The sequence below is a fragment of the Paramormyrops kingsleyae genome, chromosome 15, assembly GCF_048594095.1.
Source record: "Paramormyrops kingsleyae isolate MSU_618 chromosome 15, PKINGS_0.4, whole genome shotgun sequence".
In the NCBI taxonomy this organism is placed as follows: domain Eukaryota; kingdom Metazoa; phylum Chordata; class Actinopteri; order Osteoglossiformes; family Mormyridae; genus Paramormyrops; species Paramormyrops kingsleyae.
The window spans coordinates 7,053,372-7,073,044 of record NC_132811.1 but is presented as its reverse complement, the minus strand read 5'-3'; the positions used below and the strand labels follow the sequence as shown (position 1 = coordinate 7,073,044).

The window sequence follows — 19,673 nt, the reverse complement described above, 5'->3', positions numbered from 1 at the left end:
CAGTGGCATTGAAGTATTAATAAGCGTCTAGCTAGCATGTATAGCCGTTGACTGAATTTAGGCCTATATAAAAACATTTCCATGTCAAATAAAAAGGCTTAAAGCTCTCCATTCTCAATAAAATTCTAATAAAATAACCACTCCCGCCCATAATTAAAATGTAATAAAAACGTAAGCAACTTTATTATTTACCTCAAAGCACTTAGTGAATGTTTGTGGTAGAATGAAAATCAATCCAATTCGGCAATCTTCAGCAAGTTTTTATTTGTTAACAAAATCAAGATTGCATCACAATATATTCGCTCTGTTATGAGTAGAAAACTTCTTTTTAAAGAATTAGTTGAAAGGCACAATTTTTTACAATATATACAGTTCGATCTAAATTATAAATATATAGAAAATAACAAAAGCAAAACCCAGAAAAGTGCTAAACAGTTTTACAGAAAAAATAGCATTTGTTTGTTTTTATTTTTTATTTTTTTAAAAAGTAACAACCAGTAGCATGTTTATTTTGTTATTAGCAATAAATTACTTCGGGGGGGTGGGGGGGGGGGGGCGGTTTTCCATCTGACAAGGTGAAGAGACTTAACATGGGAACAGTATACAAAAAATATCTGTGAAGAATGCGGGGGCACAAGAGGTCATGGATCACGCAACAGTAAATGGATTATGCCATTCTTAGTGCAAATTTAAAAGATGAGCAGTACAGCAAACTAACATTTCGACAGTGGTAAATACTTTTTTCCTTTTCCATATTGTGTACGAAATGGACAAAGCATTGAAATTAGGCTAGATGATGCAGATGACTATCCAATATTTTTTTCCAATTTTGGGGGATAAAGTATGCCGGAGGTGGGTGGAGGATTCTAGTCGCAAGCGGTTAGTAAAACGGTGCCTAACGTGGGAAATGAATACCAGTTGTTTTCGTTATTCAGCGATTAAAACAATTCTGGAGCCACAGGCATATAATACTTTTCCCGAACAGATGTGTACCTCGCAAAGGAGGGTGTGCCCCCTCGGCGCGACTGGCTCCCCACCCGCGTGACTGTGAAAAGGTGGTGGTGGTCACTGGTTTGCGATACGGGCTGTTTATCTCGCGGAAATGAAGCGAGCCGATGCTCCTGTGTTTTGCTATGGTCCGCCAAGCGTGCGTTAAAGGGCGTTTGGAGCGGCCTGGCGTGAGAGACCGTGCCTCGGCGAGTCTTGGGAAGCTGGCAAATCAACAGATTTCCACAAATGACAGAAGTCGACATTCTTTTCATACACCACTTTTTATCTTTGCCCTAAGATGGCATAAACACTTAAAAATAACCAGAACTCAGCACAGTAACGAACGGCGAAACCTTCGAATCAAGTTTCAAACATCAAAAAGACAGCTAATCACTTCCAGTGCAGAATGGAGGTGGAAAGAACCGAGGGCTTTTTTTTTTTTTTTAGTTGTCGTAGATACCAGATCTTCTATATATAATCTTCTTATAATTTGTAATGGATATTTTGATATAGAATTTTTTCCTGAGATTAAGATTCGGATGTAGCCGGTAACTTCGGGTGCGGAAATACTTTGGTATCACTCACAATAACTGTACAAGAGTCAGGAGGACAAAACTGCAGAAGAAAACAAACAAAACAAAACAAACAAAAACCCCACTCACACGCACACCAGCGACCCTGTACAGCAGTACACAACAGTGCAATACATTTGGTGGGAGATTACGATAGATATATTTTGTGTATATTAATTTTGTTTTTTAAAAATGTCCCTGACAAAACATTTGACTTTTTAAAGTATTATCAACTACAGAACCGGATTATAATGTTAAAAACTATTTCCACTAAAATGTCCCTTAAATATAAATAACAATAACAATATTAACACCCATAAAAACATTGCTTTTATCCAATTTCTCTCTTACAACATGGAACATGAGCCTCGATCCTAAAAACAAAGGATCTCAATTTAAGTTTCTTTAAACATTTGGTAGCCAGTGCAAGCAACCTACACATAATCGGGGGGAAAAAGTCCAATTTGACCCTGAAGTGTAAACAGCACTTAGACATGTTTTCTACACCATGTTTATTTTATTGCTTTTGGTGAGGCTGAGTATGAGATCTGGGCCAATGCAGTGTAGCAATGCAAGGGACCCTGCCAGGCCCAGATACAAACATGGAGAATCCTAAGGGCCAAAACCGGTATATTCAGATTGTAAAATCAGAAACTTTCCTGAGGATTTAAAATTAAGAGTTTACTAAGAGTCACATTATCAGGTAATGTGTCACAAAGGCAGGAAGAAAAAAAAAAACGCTTGGAAAACAAGGCTTACTGGAAGTTCTCAACATGGTGAACTTGTGAAATGATCGACTTAACCAACCAGTACTTTATTTCTTGGGAAGAATTAGGGGTGCCATACACAGCTGACAGGAAGTAAATCAGGTTGGGAGGAGGGGGAATCACATGACCACCACCACATGACTAAGGGGCTAATTAAATATAACCCAATAAATAAGATGCCACAAAATATAAATATATACACAAGATCAGGTGTTTAAATTAGCTCACTTCTCACCTTGTTCTGAAGGCACTGTTACAACAGTAGGTTGTTGAATCATGTCGTTCCCCTTTAAGCGAGACGGCTGCACACGCAGCTACTCTATACGAAGTGGTGAAATGAAAGGTCAGGCCCAATGAATCATCAATCCGACACCCCCGACTGCGACACTAGCGGGATGTGGGATTTCACGTTGGTGGGTGTACCTCTTTCCGATGGGATATTTAAGTTTCACGGCACTTGGGTTGGGAAGGTTTGGTGGACGGGGGGGGGGGGGGGGGGGGGCGCGGCATTCTCTCAAAGCAACTACATCAAACCTGGGATCTGTTCATCGCAGCAAACAGAGGCACAGGAACCTCTGCAAAGTGACCAGGGAAACAGCGTGACTATGGCTCTTCACCGAACTCTTTACGTCGTGGGGGTGCAGCTGGCTCCTGACCTACATTTGAAAAGGTGCTTCTGGGAAGGCAATGCTGATTCAGCACCTCTCACTTTAGGGTTACCAAACGCGATGACAGGGATACGCCAAACTGACGGACTCCCGCAATGGACATATCCGCAGCTAAAATGGACTCTTCTGAGCTCGACAGCAGGCTGTTTAACCATCTCACTGGCGCTAACCCTACAGGCCGGACTTAGTGGAGGTGGCAACACCATCTAAAGATATCGAGTATCCAACTTTCACCCGCTCCGCCGGCTACACAGATATGCTACCGCACCGTGACCCCTGCGCCCGGCACTGGTGGTACGGTCCAAGGGCCACCGATGGGACTGCTGCTGGAGATGGTGGGCGATCCTCCAAAGGTCACACAGCACGCTTCTGGACGCAACGTTGTACTATAGAATCTGTTTGGTTTCGGTTTCTCTGCGATGAAATCAGAGAGAGGTTCCTTCCAATCTGTCTTGGAGGGAAAGACATTTCTATAGAAATTATGAGCCGAGCTGAACTGCGCTCTGGAAGCAGGAGGAGGTCCGAACACCACCGTGACGCCGCCAGCATCGCCGTGGCGACCCAGCGGCCGCCTGCCAATCAATTCCGGTACTGGATGACTGACTGTCTGTTCGGGTTGGTCCCCAGCATGCTGTCCAAAACTTCCCGTGCATTTATGGGTCCCTCCGTGTTGGGGTGCCCATTCACCAAGGGCTGGGGCTGCGGTTCTGTGGGGGTGGGGGCGGAGGAGAACAGGGAGGAGGAGCAGAGCGCAGTGGGGAAGGTGGTTCTGGCAGAAGAGGGCATGGACGAGTAGGGCAGGGTTAGGGGGGGATTGTTAAAATTCAGGTAATTCTGGTAATCCACCGGGCCCTCCTGCGGTACTGCCGCAAGTGGTAGCTGCAGCATGCGCTGTGCCTGCAGGGGGCGCTGCGAGTGTTGACTGCGCGGAACTTGAGCAGTACTGAGTGCCGCTGACGGCATCAGAGCATCCAAGGACAGGTCTTCTTGGCCGTCAGCAACGGGGCCCACGAAGCTGTCCAGAACTAAGCCCAGACCCAGGCCCAGGCCCAGACCCAGACCAGCGTCCGGAGAGGGCGAGGAACTACTTATGGTCAGGTCCAGCACATCGTCAGAGTTCCTCTGGGGGGGCAGGCACTGCAGGGCAGGGTTGGAGAAGAACTGCCGGGTGGGGAACCCGCACCGGCTGGACATCATGATCTCCTTCCGCCGCTGCTCCTGGTCGTCGGCCCGCCGCTGCTCCTCCTCGCGCTGCTCCCGCTCCTGCCGCTTGCGCTTCACCTCCTCATCCATATGGAGCAGTTCGTTGCGCACCCGTGCCACGCAGTTCTCCGGGATCTTGATGCCTGAGGATGACAAACAAGTCAGGTCTTCTGTCCACATCTGGAGGCCCAGGAGCAGGATCTGATCGCATGCAGCCCCTCACAAACCACCTCGGACTAACAGCAGGTCCTGGTCACTAGGTATTATCAGGACCACCAGAAACAGCTCTGCTCCACTGAGGAGAACACGGGCAGGAACCGGCTCCCCAAACGTGTGCCTGCTTACTGTACGGCGAGCAGGAGATGAGTGGATGCCAGGAAGCGTGTGGTTGAACTCCTCAAAGCCATTGAGAAAGCCAGGTGAACAGAGAAATCACACAATGAAGGGCACCCAGGGGAAATCCAAGGGAATTCTTCAGAACTGCATTATGGCGCTTTAGAATAGTGCCAAGGGTGATTAAATTACAGGAAGAACCCATGGGTTTGTCAGCAATGTGATGTATAGGCAGAGACCTGAAAATGAATGTGTCTGGACTGACAGCAGTACACAGAAATGGGGGAAGGCCAGGCTCTTAACCCGCCAGAGCGTAAACTCTTATCTGACATTTACATTTCACATATTTATCTGATGCTTTTTTCCCCCCAAAGCAGCTTGAAGGGAAGGATTGCAATTTGTGTGCGCTCCCTGAGATCTGAACCCGCTACCTTTGTGTCGTTAGTGCAATGCTCTTCTTGTTGAGCTACGAAGGAGTGAAGCCCCCGCCCCCCGCCCCCCGCCCCCGCCACGCACCGACTTGCTTGTTGTGCTGCTTGGTCTTGAGCCGGACGATCTGCAGGATGCTGGAGTTGGTGACGTCGGACACCACGTCGGCCACGCGCTTCCAGACGCGCAGCAGCGCGCCGCACAGCATGTGGTACTGCCGCAGTCGCATGCCTAGCCAGCACTCATGGCCCTCCTCTATCTGCTTGCACTTCCCGTTCCTGTGGGGAGGGGCGCGCGGGTCAGGGGCGACGGCGCTCGACTCCGGGCCGCGCTCGCGGTGGGGGTCATGTGAACACTCACCAGTTAGCGTGGCAGCATTTCTGGAAGGAGAACTTGAACTGATGCTCCCATGCTTCTCTGGCCTCGTCTGCAGTCACCTGCGTGAGAACAGACCGCCGGCGTCGTCACAACGGAGCACCCACACCGCCCGCACCCTGCAGACTCTCCCCATGTCAGCCGGACGCTCACCTTGCGGTACCTGCGTTGCAGGTTGTCCAGGTTCTCCGGATGCGCCTGCTTGCCGATGTTGGGCTTGTAGAGGATGACGTTGCGGTTGCGGCCTTGCTCAGCCAGGAGAACACAGGGGTAGTTTCCCCGCGTCTGAGAAAACAAGAGTGTGTCACCATGTCAGAGTCAGCACAGTCTAGCTGATCTATGGAATGTTTAATGACTGGTGCTGCCCCCATCTGGTCAGCAGTACAAACTGCACCGTCGTCTACGCTGCTGCCTGACATCTAAGGCTGTGGGTGAGAAATCAGAACAACCCACTGACCGGAAATACACTTTCATTCCCTTTAAACACTGCTTCATTACTGTTTAAACCCTACTAAATGCTCAAGGGAGTTTTACCAACATAAAAATGTTCTGAGGGCAGAATGAAAAATGATTGGTTCAGAGAGAAAACCAATCAGATTGCAGAGGAGGTGGGTCCAAGCAACTAGTGGACCAAACATAACCCAAAGACAAATACACAACGGGTTCAGTATTACCGGCATGTAACGGCAGTCACAGCTATCCTGCACTATATTCCTGGATACCCGGTGCCATTTACATATTCTATTATATTAATGTATGTCCCAGAGCTAGAATGACCTGCACAGAGAACAGCATATATATGAATTTATCTCTAAGCAAATTATATACTCCATGTATCTACTGTCTAGAATCTATTTATCATTTTGCGCATTTCTTTGGTAAGTTTCGGATAAAACCCTCACACAGTTTGGTAATTAAGTTTGGAAATTAAAAAGTGCTCCATCTGGTGGGTTTAATAATGCATTACCAGAATAATGGTGGAAACGTGGTTACAGGAAGGGGGGGGGGGCTGCATTTAACCAGCTATTACAAAAACTTATAAAATATAAAAATGTTTAAAGATAGGGTCATGGCCAAGCCAGTAACTGACATCAGTGAGGATGGCAACACCACCAGGGCCTGGACCTTCTCAGCTCTCCTCTGCACCAACATCACCGATACGAGCGACTCCCAGCCTTCAAAACCTCAGGTAACCATTTCCGTGTTCTCAGTCTCGGGTAAAAGTCTGCACACCACGCCCTGCCGGCTGCGGTGAAGGAGCATGTTTCACTCAAGTCTTCCCCGCCCCCTTCTCAGCCGTGTCACCGATACGCGAAATGCTCGCAACTTGCACGGCGGGATTCCTGGAAGCTGACGCGTGTTTCCGGCCGTCCGGGAAACGCTCTGAGGGCGCCGGGTGTGTGTGTGTGAGCGACGCCGAGGATCCCGGCGGGGCTGCTGTCTCCTGTGAGGACGGCGCCCGTTTTTGTCTCGAGTACCAAAAAGCTATTATCCAGTCGCTGATGTCAGCCAGGCTCGGGGAGATGTGCTGTGCTATTACTAGCTACACAGCTGTTCGTGTTAATTCTGCCGCTGAGGTACTAGGGCTAGGTTCTCCCACACAAGTACATGAAGAGGCTCACCTTTCGTGACAGATAGAAGCCCTCGTCCATGCCTTGGAGGGTCTCTGCTTTGTCGCAGGCTTCCTGCCAGGGCATCCCTCGGTCCACCCTGATCTGGTGACATAGAAGACAGTCACTCCGGCTGCCGTGACACCCCCTCCCGCTTCACGCAGGGGCCGCTATTGGCTTTATCTACCAGCAGCTGGACCACGTCCCATCCTCGACATTAAACGTACGCGATCTGGGTCTCGGATGACGGCCCTCTCAATATCTGCAGGCCAAACTCGTCTAAATCAGCCAATCACACGCACGCCGAGTAGATGGACGTGGCCCAGGCAAGGCAGAGCAAGGAGGAGTCTCTCAGTGTTACGGCCCCAGGATTCGTGCGGAGCTGCCATACCTTGTACAGCACCACCTGGCCATCCTGTGGGTTCCCCGCAGTGAGGAACTTCTCCTGGGTCTCCTCATAGATCTCGTCATTACCGGGAGCCAGGTCTACAGGGATGGAGACAATGCGGTTACATTAGGCCACAAGTCCTCCCTTATGAGTCGGGCCCAGTAGAAGCTTTGAGGGAGCAAAGACATGGATCATCTGCGGGTTCCTGAGGACTGAGCCGAGAAACACTGACGTAAGTCATTACTGTTACTAATCATTATATATACGGGAAAGAGACTGTTCAGAGACTACAGGTAAACACTGACATTTATGAGGCATAAGCATCTGAATCACACAGGCACAGATGAAACCCGCTGCCCTGCCCAGCTCCCTCGCCAACCCGCTGCCCTGCCCAGCTCCCTCGCCAACCCGCTGCCCTGCCCAGCTCCCTCGCCAACCCGCTGCCCTGCCCAGCTCCCTCGCCAACCCGCTGCCCTGCCCAGCTCCCTCGCCAACCCGCTGCCCTGCCCAGCACCCTCGCCAACCCGCTGCCCTGCCCAGCTCCCTCGCCAACCCGCTGCCCTGCCCAGCTCCCTCGCCAACCCGCTGCCCTGCCCAGCACCCTCGCCAACCCGCTGCCCTGCCCAGCTCCCTCGCCAACCCGCTGCCCTGCCCAGCTCCCTCGCCAACCCGCTGCCCTGCCCAGCTCCCTCGCCAACCCGCTGCCCTGCCCAGCACCCTCGCCAACCCGCTGCCCTGCCCAGCACCCTCGCCTACCTAAGATTCCCATGTCGTACTTCCCTTCCTTCTTGTCCTTCTCTATCAAGTAGTCAAAGTTGTCAGTGAAGTACTGGAAGAGCGCATTCTGTTTGTCCACCTCCAGGCCCAGGATGCGGTTAAGGAACTTCGTGATACTGCAGTCTGGGAAGAGCGAGAGGAGAAAAGGCCCCACTGAGAGAAGCTTCTAGTAAGAAAAGAGTGCTGTACACCGCCATCTATCTCTGGGGTGAAATGGTGACTGGTGTGATGAGGGATACTCAAAGTGTGCATCAAAGGCATGATGGCAGCCCACTTGCCCGTACCTTTCTCAGTGCTGAGACCAAAGCGAGGCTCTTTACAGAAGATGCCAACATCCATCATGCCACGCTTCATGTCTGAAAGAAAGCATCACAATCCCCTGAGCTAACTAGAGAGAGAGAGCGAGAGAGAGAGAGAGAGAGAGAGAGAGAGAGAAAGAGAGAGAGCGAGAGAGAGAGAGAAAGAGAGAGAGAGCGAGAGAGAGAGAAAGAGAGAGAGAGCGAGAGAGAGCGAGAGAGAGCGAGAGAGAGAGAGAGAGAGAGAGCAGGGCTCACCTCTGAAGAACATGGCATCGCCGTCTGGATAATCTCTGGGAGGTGGCACCTTGCTCTCGATGTGGCCCAGGATGGCTTTGGTAATCTTGTCCAGAGCCTTGGTGCCATACTGCAAAAGATGGCAAACTATTTATCCCGAACTACCTAACTTTGACCAGGGGAGGCGCTACAGAGCACAGAAGGTTTAAGGCTTTAAGCAGGTACACGTTACCGTCAGGCCGATTCGAGCACACGGCATGTGGCTGGGTCCTTACCTTGTTCTCGAAGTTGTATTTGCTCAAGTCTCTGGACTCGGTGGCTCTCCGGTCGCCATGGGTCAGGGCCCCCTGCAGAACACAGCTTGAGGTCAGGAGCTAAGCAAGCACTCGCACGGCGGTCCTGTGGAGGGTCCAGTCACACCGCGAGTTCCAGTGAGGCACTGGAGGAGGCAGCCTTTACCCAGCAGAATGACCGATAATGGAAGTATGTGCCACTGCAGATCAGGCGATTTTTTTTAACCATTTTATTTACCTTTTTAAAATTATTCCTTAACTCTGGAGTTCTCAGGGAAACTCATTTCATTGCCTGGTGTATTGCTGTGCATCTGATAACCACCGATTCGGTTTTTGAGGAGAAGCTGCTAGACTGTTGAGACGTCGCCCACGGTGTGACCAGGAGGAGAGCGAGAGCTCAGGCCCGCCTGGGAGAGAGGGGGTGACGTACCAGGCTCTCCAGCCTCTTGGCTACGATGGAGGCGAAGCGTCTTTCCCCGCCCAGCTCGGAGATGAGGAAGATGTACTCCGGGGCAGTGACCTGGTTAGAGCGGTGAGTCCGACCTGACAGGAAGCAGTGGGACGTCAGACACGAAGGCGCAGCACTGCAAACCTTTACTGTAGCCAAAAGCTGACAATACAGGTGCTCCTCCAATTATGACATAGTCACGTTACGATGAACCAATCATAAATGGAAAATACTGCAACTCAAAAACGAATGATAGATAGACTGAAACACAGAATGATAGACTGAAACACAGAATGATAGATAGATAGATAGATAGACTGAAACACAGATAGATAGATAGATAGATAGATAGACTGAAACAGATAGATAGAGATAGATAGATAGATAGATAGATAGATAGATAGAAAGAAAGAAAGATAGAAAGAAAGAAAGAAAGAAAGAAAGAAAGAAAGAGAATACAGATACAAATTCCACAGGACAAACCATTGTGAAGTGGGGAACATTTGTAGACAACTCTAACTATAAAAAAGGCTGCTTTATAAACACACTGCTTTACGCCTTACAGGATCAATGCATCAGTGTGGGGGGGAAAAAAACAAAACAAAAAACTATAAAAGTGGCTTCACAACTGACTCAGTAGATGTCGCCAACTGGCAGACAAGCACGGTGAGGCTGCGGTTTCTAAATGAGGACACCAGCGTAAGCAAGACATGACAAAACTGGAATCACGCGTTCTTGACAAAGCGGGCAGGAAGCGGCTCTTACCAAACTGCTGTATGGCGCGGTCTGCACTCCACGGCAGCTCCAGCGTCATGTGCACCCTCCGCTTCTGGTTTTTCACCCGCTTGTCAGCCTGCAGGGAGATGCCGGAGCTGGCTGCCTCCGAGATGATGGCCACGAGCTGTGGACAGGGTGCATCTCGAATGAGTCGCCGCTACACTGCTGTCATGGGCTTACATGAATGGGTGGTGTAATAATGTGGTGGCGGGGGGAGAGGTACAAATCAGGTCGGAACTGGTGGGGGGGGGGGGGATATCTGCACATAGAATTTTATCCGTTAATCACAAATGCACATTCTAGTTCCCCTGATGAGCTCTCGACATTCCCCTGGAGTTCCCGAGACGAGCTCCTGACGTTCCCCAAACGAGCTCCCGACAATCCCCTGACGTTCCCCAGATGAGCTCCCGACGTTCCCATTATGTTCCCGAGACGAGCTCCTGACGTTCTCCAGAGAAGCTCCCGGCAGTCCTGATGTTCCCCAGACGAGGTCCCGACGGTCCCCTGATGTTCCCCAGACGAGGTCCCGACGGTCCCCTGATGTTCCCCAGACGAGGTCCCGACGGTCCCCTGATGTTCCCCAGACAAGGTCCCGACGGTCCCCTGATGTTCCCCAGACGAGCTGCTGACGTTCCAGAGATGAGCTCCTGACGTTCCAGAGACGAGCTCCCTACAGTCCCCTGATGTTCCCGAGACGAGCTCCTGACGTTCCCCAGACGAGCTCTCTACAGTCCCAATGTTCCCCAGACGAGCTCTCGATGGTCTCGATGTTCTCCAGACGAGCTCCCGACATTCCCCTGATGTTCCCCAGACGAGCTCCCAACGGTCTCCTGATGTTCCCGAGACGAGCTCCTGACGTTCCCCAGACGAGCTCCCGATGTTCCCCTGTTCCCCAGATGAGCTCCCGACGTTCCCCTGATGTTCCCCAGACGAGTTCCCGACGTTCCCCTGACGAGCTCCTGATGTTCCCGTTCCCCAGACGAGCTCCCGACGTTCCCCTGATGTTCCCCAGATGAGCTCCCAACGCTCCCCTGATGTTCCCCAGACGAGCTCCCTACGGTCCCCTGATGTTCCCAAGAGGAGCTTCTAACATTCTCATAAAATTCTCCTGACATTCCCCCAAACTCCCCTTATGTTCTCCCACTGCTCCCCTGACATTCTTCTAACTTTTTCCTAGCTTTCCCCGAGGTTCTCTTGACATTCCCGAGACCTTCTCCCAATGTTCTTCTCACCTTCTCCCCACTCATGAAGCGTTCCTTCTCCTTGATGTTGATCTGGTCGATGGTGAGGCCCTGTTCTGCACGAGACTCGTAGCGCACGCTGCCGTCCAGCCGCCGAACCACGCGGCCCTTCCGGCCCGTCATCTGGGAGAAGACAGAGGTACCTTAGGGTCTGAGGGAGTTGCCCGAAAGCGCCGCCCATTTTTCCCCGGCGCCGATCTTTAGCCCACTGTTTCCCAACCCAGTCCTCGGGGAACCCCAGACAATCCACGTTTTTGCTTCCTCTCAGCTCCCAGCTGATCCGGAGTTCCTGACTGGCTGGGAGGGAGCAAAAACGTGGACTGTCCATGGTTCCCCGAGGACTGGGTTGGAAAACACTGCTTTAGCCTAACACCGTGAGCCCCAGGGGGCTCACCTCCGAGACTCTGTCCGGCCCTCCAAAGCGGTCGATCAGTTCATCCAGAGTGTTCAGAGGTAGCTCTCTTCCCAGCTCGGAAATCTTGTTCAGGAGGCCTTGCTTCATTTCTTCAATTTTTGCTGGTGAGTAGAAAGACCAGAAAATGTGCATGTATTTAATGCTGTGTCATTTGGAAGGTTTAAATCCCTTCCTATAAAATAATAATATATAATGAATAGCCACAAATAAACTATTCATTTTTATCCAGAAAATACCGATATTAGTCATTAAAAAAACAATACATACATCTACCACTATGGGGCACTGCACCCATAATACTGTTTAACTTCACAAATTCCAGGAAAATACTTTTTTTCCCCAGATGAAATAGGTCAGAATAACAGCACATGTAAACACTGACTTGGCAGAAGGGAAAGATTAACAGCACTGACGATGTGTCTGCTTTTCTGATAAGTCCTTTCCAGCTATTCTCAGTATCTGGATTTATATAAAAACATTGAAGTAATTTCTTCCCCAGCTTCATGAGCTTGGGAACTGTCAGGTAAAAGATCATTTGAAAAGGCCAGGCAAATGAGCACTGTCTTTTGTACTGTGAACAAACTAATGTGAAAATATGCGAAGTAAAACATTAACCATGATCCGCAAAACACCTTCTGTGCAAAAAGACCGAGGACAGAGTGAAGGTTTCACTGCCTGCCTGAAGTGTGTGGGAGGGTCAGGACTCCAGCTAAATCATAAGCTGGTTTGCCATAGGCTGGGCCGCCGTGTCCAATCACGGGGTCCTGCTCCGTCTGTGTCCGACCTACCAGTGTGACAGTTAGTGTGGTTAACAAAGATGACGTCATCGTTGTCCTGAAGGGAGTCGGGGGAAGAGTTTGAGTCGCTGTCCAGACCGTCGGAGTCAGTGCTGCTGTCGTCACTGATGTTGATCACGCCCCCGTTGTCCACACTGTGCTTTGGGAACTTGGGCTGGCGGCCCTTGGGCTTGCCTAGAGCAGCGGAGAACACGTGTCACACACCCCCCCTGTGATGGAGGATCACACCTGCTACACTGCAGATCGATAATGACCATCTCACATCCTACCAACCACATTCCCCATAGATTTCATTATTCTTGTATGGGGAAAAAAACCCTGTTCTAATAATTTAAACATTTTATATAATCCATAAAAAGGTTCCAAAATGCCATACCAGCGTGCTTCATCATAAAATGACTCCATCGCTTTCATTCAGGGGCAACTCTGTTAAAAACTAGCGCAGAAGGGAAGTAGTCAAGCTCACGTTTTCTCTTGTTTCCGTTGCCTTTCTCTCTTCTCTGTTTTTCGGACGGAAAATGCTTCTGTACCAGAGACTGAAATACACCCCTGAAAGACAGAAGCCAGCGTTACCATGGAGCTCTCAAAACACGAGCCGGCTGAAGGAAGCCTGCTGGAGCGCGTTCAGGCGAGACATGATCGCGCTAATTAGTCTTCGTCTCTGCCGGACGCCTGTAAAGGCTGCACACACCGGTGTGCGGGTCCAACAGCACGTGTTCAAGTGGCTCAGTGTCAGCCTAAGGCACAGGTGTCAAACTCCAGTCCTGGAGGGCCGGAGCCCTGCACATTTTTGGGTTCCCCCCTCATTTAACACACCTGATTCAACTCCTTGTGCTAATTACCACATAGCTCTTGAGCTGAATCATTTGTGCTAGAACAGGGAAAGAACTAAGCTGCACAGGGCTGCGGGCCTCCAGGACTGCAGTTTGACACCCCTGGCCTAAGGCGTATCAGTGGCTGAGGTTGAACACTCACACAAACCAAGAGATTCACTAGAATCATGGTGGAAAGCACCACACATTCTTAATGACAACAACACTTTATTGATCTCCATGGGGAAATTCTCTTTTTGCCTACCCCATCTCACTCTCCATGACACAGACGCATATGTAGCTGAGAGCAGAGCTGGGTAATTCAGGTCCAAAGAGTAAAATGTCCAGACCAAGATTTTGTTTCAACCAACCAGTTGAGTATAAAGAGTCACAGTACTCAGCTGGTTTGTTGAAACAAAATCTTGGTCTGGACTTCTACTCTCTGGACCTGAAATACCCAACTCTGGCTGAGAGCAAGCTTTGCAGCAAAGGGCAGCTAGCTGCAGTGGCGCCCATGGTGCTGGAGGTTAAGGGCCTCGCTCAAGGGCCCACAAACGTCACCATTCTGCCGAAGCTGGGAACCACTCTGGCTCTATGGCTTGGCAGCAGCAACATCAGGTGAACCACAGCTCCTGGACTGTACGTACTCAGCAGCGGAGACAAATCGGTCCAGATGTCCGTCGTTCTCATCCAGGACTTCTCTAGTGCGAGCCTCGCCCGTGGACTGCAGGCCAATCACAATGCACTTTGGGGGGGGAGACAACATTGGTTACAGCCGTCCTGCCACGCCCTCAGCTCCTCCCCCAAAGAGGCTCACTGTCTCACCTTGCCGGCTGCCAGCTCCCTGTTGGCCAGCTCCACGAGGCGCGGCACCTTGGCGGCTATGCAGAGGTATTTGAAGAAGCGCTGGTGCGACGACCAGAACTGGCCCCACAGCGCTTTGCGGGAGACCAGGCTCAGCTCGTCGGCAGCCTTGGTAAAAACCTCCAGAGCTTCTGCCCACTGAGGTCCACATAAACGGAGAGGGTGGGAAATGGACAGATTGAAGGAGATGCTTCCATAACCTTCGTCAGTGAGCCATATGGCACCCTGAATCCGACCTCCTGTGACAGCTCACCCTTCATGTTGACTTGCTTCCGCTGGGTAATAAATATTACTAATAGCCAAATGGAACTTCCTGAACCATTTGCTGTATTTTCTGACACCACTAGATGGCGCTCTACGTTCATAAAATCTAAAAGCATGCCCCAAATTAAACCATGGGCACCATCTAGTCAGAAAATACAGCAAATGGGCAAATTCATTTGCCCATCACTAATATATCTTACCTACAAGGACTCTAGCATGAGACATCAGCCAGCAGACAGGCAGATTAAATAGCTCTCTACAGTATCCCGTAAAGCTAAACAAAAGGACACTAGAGACATCCAAAAGGAAGCCCTCACCAGCCTGGCAGCCTTATTGTAGACCAGCTTGAATTTGTTGTCCAGGCTGATCTCCTCAATGCGGAAGGACACGCCCTGGAAGCTGAGCTGGCGGGCAATGTACATGCCGCTGACCTTCATGTCCATGGCCACGATCTCCATGGCGCCCACGCCCCTGCGGCAGAGGGGTGGGAATCCCTGTCAGCAGCGCCTCAGCAATGAGACACCCAGAGCCAGGGCAGCACTGAGACTGCAAGGGACAAACCTCTTTTCGATGGCATGCAGGAAGTCATCGAACATCTTGAAAGGAGTTCCCTCACCCCAGATTCCCAGACGACTCATGTAGATCATGTTCTTTGGCTCAGAAGCACCTGGAAGAAGGCAGCGGTAGGCAGATGATCAGGAGCAAGGTTACCCCAGGTGTTGGTGTAGCGCAGGACAGTACGGGGCAGGTGCGGGGCCGACCTGTAGCACTGGCGTAAACCACCCTGGCCAGGGGCAGCTTGTTCTGCAGGTCCAACACCGCCTTGCCCATCTTCGTGGACGTGGCGTTTTTGGCTTTGTGGCATTCGTCGAATATGATCTGGGTAGTGGAGGCGGTCAAGGAATAAAACACGTGTGGGGAAGGGTGGCATAAGCGTCAAGCTCGAAAACTACTCTGCCATAAAGATTGAGGTGGGGCCCCATTGGAAAGCGACCATCAGCAAGGGATACGACTCCATCGAAGCCCGGTTTGCACCAGTCCAGGATCTGCTTTAGCCTGGTCCGGCGCTGCCCGCCCGCCTGGCTCTCCCCGATCAGCGCCGAGTAAGTGGCGAACAGGACTCCTTCTGAGGTAGCGGTGTCTCCATACTTAATCTGGGAGGCACAGAGAGGCAGGGGTGAGCGCGGCCACTCGCCAGCCCGAGAGGGCATAGGAACAAGCTGAGAGCACCAACCTTATTTAAGGCATGAACATGTATACCGGGAGCTTCTATGTCTTTGAGGTCTCGCTCCGCGTCGTACTTCAGGTCGTTGGAAACGCTGAACCTGGAGGATAAAACCAAAGGGGTGGGGATGGTGTCAGTACACTGGCCCCCGTAACCCGCTAAGGAGAGCCGTCGCTTCCTGAAAGGCTGTGGAATGGGAGGCCGCCTTTACCATAATGCTTTATTCCGGCCCTTTAAGAAGTTCTCCACGATGATGCCGGCCACAGTGCGGCCCTTGCCGACACCGGCCCCGTCGCCGATGAGGAAGCCGGCCCTCTGGTTATTCTGAAGGATCACCTCGTGTTGCTGGGGGGTAACCAGACAGAGAGAGTGTGAGGTCAGCGGGGGTGAGGGTGGGCTCAGAGCTGAGACCTCCCAGGAACGCCCGCGGGAACCTGGCAGGCGTATATGATGGCCTCCAGCTGCAGGGCGGACAGCAGGCCCTTCTCGATGGTGCCCTCGGGAATGGACAGCGTGTAGGTGATGTCGGGTGGCGGCACGCTGGACAGGGTGTTAGTCTCCACAACGATGTCAGGGTGGGACTTCCCGATGGTGGCTGCGGAGAGCACACAGAGCGCTAAGTGAGGGACCGCGCACAAGGCCCGACGGGGCCCGCCATGGAGCTGAGGGGCCACGGCCCAGGCCTGACGGGGCCCCTGGCCTGCAAAGGAGTGGCACGCCGTACACTTGAAAGGCTTGTAATCCGCATAGGTATCGATGTGCCCGAGCTCCTCAGTCTCCTCTTCCTCGGCATCCTCCTCCTCCTCGGGGGGGGCGGGGGGCTCCTGCGGAAAGGGAGGCCTTGTCACTGAAGAAGCCTGCCATTCGGCGGGTGTTAAAAGGCAGCAGGAGCGTGCGATAAAACAACACACAGCTGTAGACCTGAGACCGGGGATTGCATGGGCACACGGGGCACCTTCAGTGTCATTGTGAAAAGGACGGCACCTCTATAGGCCTTGGGTTCCCAAATTTTCCACCTACATCCCCCAAAATAACAGTACCAGGGACTCGTGACCCCCATATTGCCGACCGATGGGGGGTCCCTCAGTACATTGTGATAACCAGTGGGGTGGCCCCCCCCCCCCCATCGGTAGATTTCTCAGTCCACCGGTTGTGGTTACAATGGAATATTTCCACTTCTTATAAACATACCCTGGAAATCATCTCATGGCCTCCAGTATGGGATTCCCCCCCATTCAATTCGACTTATTTTTATATAGCGCCTTTCACAACAGAGTCATCCCAAGGCGCTTCACATGGGTGTGTTGCGATACATCAAGACAGAATAATACAGAACCAGAAAAAAGAAAGACAAGGAAATGAAAGAAAGAGACAGATGATAATGGAGGAGAGGAACCAAGAGAGTGAGGAAAGAACAAAAAACCTCTGGAGGTCCAAGGTGGACTAGCTGCCCACCCCCTGCCCCCCCCCCCCGGGTATGTTAACATTATGGAATAAGAAGGAATGGGCTTGCTTGCTAGGTTAGGTGTGGTCAAGGTCAAAGCCAGATAGGGCACAGTCACAGTCACGGGGTCAGTTACCTGGTATCCTACAGACGGGGTGTTGATAATGGCGGAAACATCTTCAAAACTGTTCAATCCCTGAAACCTGTTTGGCTGCTCGGGGGAGAGGGAGAGACAGGAAAGAATCAAACAGGAAACAAAACATTAGACAGAACTGCTGACATGCACATACATGCCTACAATGAAGAGAATGGGTGAGAATGAAGGAAGCAGGACCAGCAACAACGATGGCAGCAACTTATATCAGATTAGGGTTTAACGGGGAGGTCAGGGTGGGGACTGTGGTTAAAAATAAGATTTTAGATACAGGTGTATGTTGCTGAGGCAGAACCAAACACCCGATGGCAAAAAATAATCACCAAACTGAGACCGAGAGGGAGCGCGTGTGTGGTTGCGGCTCGAGGTTTCGTAGGTACGGAGGGGTGCGTGGCAAGCCTCACCTGCAGCTGGTTGGGCGTGGGCGTGTTTATGTCCCATAACGTGGGGGCGTTGTCAGGCCGCAGGAAGCCCACGTCTGGGTAATCGCAAAGCGAATCGGAGGGGGAGGAGAACAGGGAGTCGTTGGAGAGGTCATTGATGCAGGGGAGTTCCTGTGGACACAGGAGGCATGGCGTTTCTGCGAGGCGGCCGGTGATAGACCAGGATGACAGTCACCCTACAGCACCAGGGAGTCCCTGCTTAGGTGACGAAGGCAGGCCGTATCACCCACCACAAGGAATATTTAAAAATATATTCCTGAACTTCCCAGAGCCAGGTTTGAAAACCCAGGGTCGGCCCAGACGGTCAGCCGATGCGCTTTCAGGTGGGGGGCAAACGGGGTCGCAAACAAAGCCAGGGGTTACATGCCACCCCCTGAGCAGGGAGCAACCGACAACTAGGTTTATTCCCCATCTGGGAGTGAAATGCACTCAATTCCAAATGCATGTACGTGTTAAAGGGACTGAAGACAACCGGTCGATAACTCCTGAGCTGCTCCGGGGTGGGGGGGGGCACAGAGAGTGGCAGATGCACTGCCAAGTGTTACCACCAATCTGCCTTTAACACACATGCCCACCAATCTATGATTAATACTCCCATTCTCGCACACTCCCACCAATCTGCATTTAATACTCCCACTCTCTCACACTCCCACCAATCTGCATTTAATACTCCCACCAATCTGCATTTAATACTCACACTCTCTTACTCACTGGTGTGTCATTACCGATGTGACTGTGCGCCATGATATGGATTTGCACTATACCATTAATACTGCAACTCAACAACCTAATTAAAAAAAAAAAGCATTTTATTTTCTTTCGTCATCTGAATACTTCTCCTTATATAGTCTATGTAGCCGGTTTATCTGCGTTGCGTGAATTTTCTGTTTTCTAGAATTTTCTAACACTGACTGAATTCAAATTAAACAGATTTTGTGTAATTATGCACATTAAACAAATTAACCTGGTTACATATAAATAGTATCAAATTAAAAAGTAAAACATCCCATAATTCAGCATATACATGCGCCGCGGCCTTCATACATGGCGCATAGTAAAAGGCACAACTGCCCAATTAACACAAAAACTCCAACGAATGTCAAACTCCTTTAACCACCTAAAGGAGTTTGGGCGAATGCAGCCCTTTTGTTCACACTAACGTGCTGTTAGTGTGAATAACAGCAGCGAATCTAACAACCTCAACCAAAAAGCTGTAGTGTCCCTATCATAGTGGCTGCTCTGTCATGAAATCGTACAGCTTAAGTTTTCAAATACTGTATTTTATAAAATGTTGGATAGACGTAGCTTATTGGTGATTTCATGTTCATCAAAGTTTGTTTTAACTCAATTCACGTGAAACAAAAAAACGTTTCAATAGCGATTAGTCTGACATCTGGCATACCACGCAAGAAATCTTACGGCAAATCTATATTATTCCATTATAAACCCAAAATCAGCTACATGAAAAGTGTTAGGGTAGTTTGCAAACCTTACAGATAAAGCAATAAAATTGTGCAGACTTGTCTCGAATCGAAATTGTGGCGCCAGTCAGCTGACCAAAGTTGCCAACCCTGTGTTTCATTTGAAATGAAAAGTAAAACGCACTGTTTTAGGCTGAAATGATTTGTCATTCTGCTTGCTTTGTTACTCTGGCAATTATAAGACAAATGAGAAAACATTACCGATGTCATTTTTTATATCTCTTCGAAATAAGGTCACCTACACCAAACTGTAGTAACAATTAAATTGTACTTAATATACACTCACCTAAAGGATTATTAGGAACACCATACTAATACGGTGTTTGACCCCCTTTCGCCTTCAGAACTGCCTTAATTCTACGTGGCATTG

At 50.4% G+C, this 19,673-nt stretch overlaps 1 protein-coding gene across 2 annotated transcripts in view; it reads right to left on the bottom strand.

Moving 5' to 3' along the window:
• Nucleotides 1-243: 243 nt before the first annotated feature.
• Nucleotides 244-19,673, bottom strand: part of LOC111860526 (protein strawberry notch homolog 2-like) — a 43,127-nt gene continuing 23,697 nt past the window's right edge. For both annotated transcript variants that reach the window (XM_023844301.2, XM_023844302.2), the window contains 28 exons: nucleotides 17,784-17,933; nucleotides 17,362-17,436; nucleotides 16,506-16,605; nucleotides 16,216-16,376; nucleotides 15,993-16,126; nucleotides 15,791-15,881; nucleotides 15,567-15,710; nucleotides 15,318-15,435; nucleotides 15,118-15,223; nucleotides 14,874-15,027; nucleotides 14,254-14,430; nucleotides 14,076-14,173; nucleotides 13,083-13,165; nucleotides 12,608-12,790; nucleotides 11,799-11,920; nucleotides 11,396-11,527; nucleotides 10,152-10,287; nucleotides 9,369-9,481; nucleotides 8,921-8,992; nucleotides 8,667-8,775; nucleotides 8,397-8,468; nucleotides 8,092-8,235; nucleotides 7,339-7,433; nucleotides 6,960-7,052; nucleotides 5,491-5,622; nucleotides 5,323-5,399; nucleotides 5,050-5,240; nucleotides 244-4,343 (listed from right to left, as the gene is read on the bottom strand). In XM_023844301.2, the coding sequence (XP_023700069.2) occupies nucleotides 3,577-4,343; nucleotides 5,050-5,240; nucleotides 5,323-5,399; nucleotides 5,491-5,622; nucleotides 6,960-7,052; nucleotides 7,339-7,433; nucleotides 8,092-8,235; nucleotides 8,397-8,468; nucleotides 8,667-8,775; nucleotides 8,921-8,992; nucleotides 9,369-9,481; nucleotides 10,152-10,287; nucleotides 11,396-11,527; nucleotides 11,799-11,920; nucleotides 12,608-12,790; nucleotides 13,083-13,165; nucleotides 14,076-14,173; nucleotides 14,254-14,430; nucleotides 14,874-15,027; nucleotides 15,118-15,223; nucleotides 15,318-15,435; nucleotides 15,567-15,710; nucleotides 15,791-15,881; nucleotides 15,993-16,126; nucleotides 16,216-16,376; nucleotides 16,506-16,605; nucleotides 17,362-17,436; nucleotides 17,784-17,933 (4,029 nt within the window). In that variant the 3' untranslated portion in view covers nucleotides 244-3,576. The remainder of the gene's footprint in view (nucleotides 4,344-5,049; nucleotides 5,241-5,322; nucleotides 5,400-5,490; nucleotides 5,623-6,959; nucleotides 7,053-7,338; nucleotides 7,434-8,091; nucleotides 8,236-8,396; nucleotides 8,469-8,666; nucleotides 8,776-8,920; nucleotides 8,993-9,368; nucleotides 9,482-10,151; nucleotides 10,288-11,395; nucleotides 11,528-11,798; nucleotides 11,921-12,607; nucleotides 12,791-13,082; nucleotides 13,166-14,075; nucleotides 14,174-14,253; nucleotides 14,431-14,873; nucleotides 15,028-15,117; nucleotides 15,224-15,317; nucleotides 15,436-15,566; nucleotides 15,711-15,790; nucleotides 15,882-15,992; nucleotides 16,127-16,215; nucleotides 16,377-16,505; nucleotides 16,606-17,361; nucleotides 17,437-17,783; nucleotides 17,934-19,673) is intronic.